Source organism: Rutidosis leptorrhynchoides, chromosome 10, assembly GCF_046630445.1.
Source record: "Rutidosis leptorrhynchoides isolate AG116_Rl617_1_P2 chromosome 10, CSIRO_AGI_Rlap_v1, whole genome shotgun sequence".
Classification (NCBI taxonomy): Eukaryota; Viridiplantae; Streptophyta; class Magnoliopsida; order Asterales; family Asteraceae; genus Rutidosis; species Rutidosis leptorrhynchoides.
The window spans coordinates 239,579,524-239,583,885 of record NC_092342.1 but is presented as its reverse complement, the minus strand read 5'-3'; the positions used below and the strand labels follow the sequence as shown (position 1 = coordinate 239,583,885).

General features: G+C 34.4%; 1 protein-coding gene across 1 annotated transcript; it reads right to left on the bottom strand.

The window, feature by feature from the left end:
• Positions 1–2,836: 2,836 nt before the first annotated feature.
• On the bottom strand, positions 2,837–3,757 carry LOC139870900 (uncharacterized). The gene has a single exon (XM_071858663.1). It carries the CDS (start codon positions 3,755–3,757, stop codon positions 2,837–2,839), a length of 921 nt encoding a protein of 306 aa, XP_071714764.1.
• Positions 3,758–4,362: the final 605 nt, after the last annotated feature.

Sequence of the window (4,362 nt, the reverse complement as noted above, 5' to 3'; positions counted from 1 at the left end):
ATAAAAGTGATTCAAATTATTAATGAGAAAAGTCTAAAAATTACAAGGGTACGAGCCGCGAAACGTAAAGTACAAGATATTAAATAGTACGCAAGGACATTCGAAAATCCAGAACCGGGACCAAAGTCAACTCTCAACACGCGATGCAATGGACTAAAAATTACAAGTCAACTATGCACATGAATATAATATAATATATAATTAATTCTTAAAATTATATATATTATATTATATATTAAAACCGTCGGCAAACAAGAAAACAAAAGTTATATGAGCTGTCCCTAGACTCCATGCGATCGCATGGCAAATGCAAAGGAAGCCCATGCGATCGCATGGCCCTGAAATGCTGGCCACATCTATAAAAGGCGACGAATTCTGCACGAAAAATATCCATCATTTATCAATCTCTCTCACACAGATATATATATATATATATATATATATATATATATATATATATATATATATATATATATATATATATATTTATATTTTAATTTTAATTTTAATTTTAATTTAAGATTAATAATAATAAGGTTATGTTAGCGAATGTTGTAAGGGTGTAAGTTGAAATTCTGTTCGTGTAACGCTACGCTATTATTAATCATTGTAAGTTATGTTCAACCTTTTTAAATTATTGTCTCGTAGCTAAGTTATTATTATGCTTATTTAAATCGAAGTAATCATGATGTTGGGCTAAATATTAAAGATGGGGTTATTGGGCTTTGTACCATAATTGGGGTTTGGACAAAAGATTGACACTTGTAGAAATTGGAGTATGGGCTATTAATGGGCTTTATATTTGTTTAATTGAATGATAGTTCGTTAATTTAATATAAAGATTTACAATTGGACGTAATTATAAATAACCACATACACTCGATCAGACACGATGGGCGGGATATTTATAAGTACTAATAATCGTTCATTTAACCGGACACGGGAATGAATTAATAGTCAATGGACTCATTAAAACAGGGGTGGATTACATGCAAGGACACTTGGTGTAATTGATAATAAAGTATTAAAACCTTATTACAGTTTAAGTCCCCAATTAGTTGGAATATTTGACTTCGGATATAAGGATAATTTGACGAGGACACTCGCACTTTATATTTATGACTGATGTACTATTATGGACAAAAACCAGATGGACATATCGAATAATCCAGGACAAAGGACAATTAACCCATGGTAATAAACTAAAATCAACATGTCAAGCATCATGATTACAGAAGTTTAAATAAGCATAATTCTTTTATTTCATATTTCATCGCACTTTTATTTACTGTCATTTTATTAGTGCCCACTTTTAATTATCGTACTTTTTAATTATCGCAATTTTATTTATCGTCATTTTATTTATCACACTTTAAATTATTGCATTTTAATTATCGTCATTTACTTTACGCTTTAAATTAATTTATTTTTATTATTTTACATTAGGTTTTAATTGCGACTTAAGTTTTAAAATCGATAAACCGGTCATTAAACGGTAAAAACCCCCTTTTTATAATAATAATATTATTATTTGTATATTTATATATTTATACAAATATAAGTTTTAAAAAAATATAGCGTTAAACTTGGCTAGTTCCCTGTGGACGAATCGGACTTACTAAAAACTACACTACTGTACAATTAGGTACACTGCCTATAAGTGTTGTAGCAAGGTTTAGGTATATCCACTCTATAAATAAATAAATAAATAACTTGTTTAAAGTTGTATCGTATTTAATAATATTTCGTAATAAAAATATAACTATTTCGTATACTACCCTGCACACATCATCAAGCCATCTCCTTTGGTGGTTGTTTAAATCTCGTTGGTTGAAAAGGTACTTTAAGTTTTTATGATCGGTATAAATAGTAAATTTTACACCATAAAGATAATGGCGCCATATTTTTAACGCGAAAACTACCGCAGCCAATTCTATGTCATGAGTGGGATAACGTTTTTCATGAATTTTCAATTGTCAAGAAGCGTAAGCTATAACTTTCCCCCGTTGCATGAGTACACACCTCAACCCATTTTTGAAGCATCGCAATATACCGTCATATCATCATTTCCTTCCGGTAATACTAAAATGGGAGCTTTTATCAACTTTTCCTTTAATATTTGAAACGCATGTTCTTGTTTATCATCCCACCTCCAAGTGACATCTTTTCATGTTAACTTCGTAAGTGGGGTAGTGATCTTAGAAAAATCTTGTATAAACCTTCTATAACAACTCGCTAACCCCAGAAAACTCCTAACTTCGGTCGGATTCAAAAGTGGTTCCCATTCCAATATCGCTTTAACTTTTATTGGGTCAACATGTATTCCTTGACTATTCACTATATGACCCAGAAATTGTACCTCTCGAAGCCAAAACTCACATTACAAAAATTTTGCATATAACTTTTCTTGCCTCAAAGTTTCCAATACTTGTTTCAAATGAGTACAATGTTCTTCTTTACTCTTGGAATAGATCAAGATGTCGTCTATGAAGACTATTGCAAACTTATCAAGCATTGGCCGGCACACTCTATCCATTAAATCCATAAACGCCACCGGGGCTTTTGTCAAACCAAAGGGCATAACTACAAATTCGTAATGTCCGTACCTTGTTCGAAAGGCCATTTTTGGAATGTCTTCTTCTTTAACCTTTAATTGGTGATAGCCCGATCTAAGATCAATTTTCGAAAAGAAACTCGCCCCTTGTAGTTGGTCGAATAAATCATCAATTCGAGGTAGTGGGTACTTATTCTTAATTATAACCTTATTCAATTCTCGGTAGTCTATACACATTCTTAACGTACCATCCTTCTTCTTCACAAATAAAATCGGGGCTCTTCATGGAGAGCTACTAGGTCGGATAAAACCCTTATCGAGTAACTCTTGAATTTGTGTCATCATTTCTTTCATTTCGAACGGAGCCAACCGGTAGGGAGTCTTTGCAATAGAGGTATCTCCTGGAATCAAATCAATATGAAATTTTACCTCTCTCTCCGGAGGAACACCGGGCAATTCTTTCGAAAATACATCTTTGAATTCATTAACAATTCGGACCTCATCAATACTATTCGCACTCTTGGTTTTATCAACCACATGTGCTAAGAATGATTGACACCCATGTGCTAAAAATCGTTTGGCTGTTTCATACGTACACAACGGTATCGGTTGTCTTCTTGTACTACCATAAATAGTAACGACTCGCCCATTAGGCGCATTCATATGAATTATCTTCTTTAGACAATTAATATACCCTTCATTATCACCGAGCCAATCCATACCTACAATCACATGAAACTCTCCCATTTGCATGGGAATTAGATCTATAAAAAATTCTTCATTATTAATTACCATAGTACATCCCTTATACACTTCGGTGACTCTAACCGTCATATCGTTAGCTACCTCTACGTCTAATGGGTGTTCTAATTTACTCACGGGTACATTTAAATCTTTACAAAATTGCGTAGAGACAAAAGATCTAGAAGCACCACAATCAATTAAAACATTAGGAGGCATATGATTTACTATAAATATATCTGTCACAATGTCGTGTGACTCCTTTACCTCGTCGGTTGTAATTTGATAAACATGTGGACGAGGTTTGATGTCACCCGCACCCAGTTTCCTTTTAATTACTTTTCTATCAACCCCTTCCGATTCATCCTTCTTATACTCGGGACATTCAGCCATAATATGTCCCTCTTTTGAACAATAAAAACACTTCACCTTTCCCCGACATTCGGCCGCTTTGTGTCCCATTCTCCCGCACTTGAAACAAGCTTTTGTTCCTGCTCGGCATTCACCCGGATGGTGTTTGCCACATTTCACACATGATTTTCCTTCCTTTACACCACCTTTACTCGATTTAGGAGATTGTTTAGATTTTTGTGGGAATCCGAAATCTTACTTCGCCTTCTTCGGGCTAAGACTTTGGAACCCCGCATCATGATCAAGTTGCCTTTTTGAGGCGGATTTCTTCTTTATATCAATCTCACAATTCATGGCTTTATCCATCATTGTGGCTAAATCCTCACAAGCCTTTATATCAATGAATTCACTTATCTCTGGGTTTAACTTTTCACGATAATGTTCTTTCATCAATTCATTATTTGCCAAATACTCCGGAAAAAATCGGGACTTATCATAAAACATACCATTAAACTCCATCACCGACATGCTCCCTTGAGAGATGTTAAGGAACTCTTGTTTTAACCTTGCCACTTCGGCGAAGGGAGAAAAGTACCCCATAAATCTTTTTCGGAAATCGGCCCATGGAATCTTAGTTGCCTCATCTCTCCCAAGAGACTTGGTTAACGCATCCCACCATTCATGACCACGACCTTTCATTTGGTGGGCTGCATAGA

Coding starts and splice junctions, on each gene's coding strand:
- LOC139870900 (XM_071858663.1), bottom strand. CDS start 3,757: ATGGGACACAAAGCGGCCGAATGTCGGGGAAAGGTGAAGTGTTTTTAT.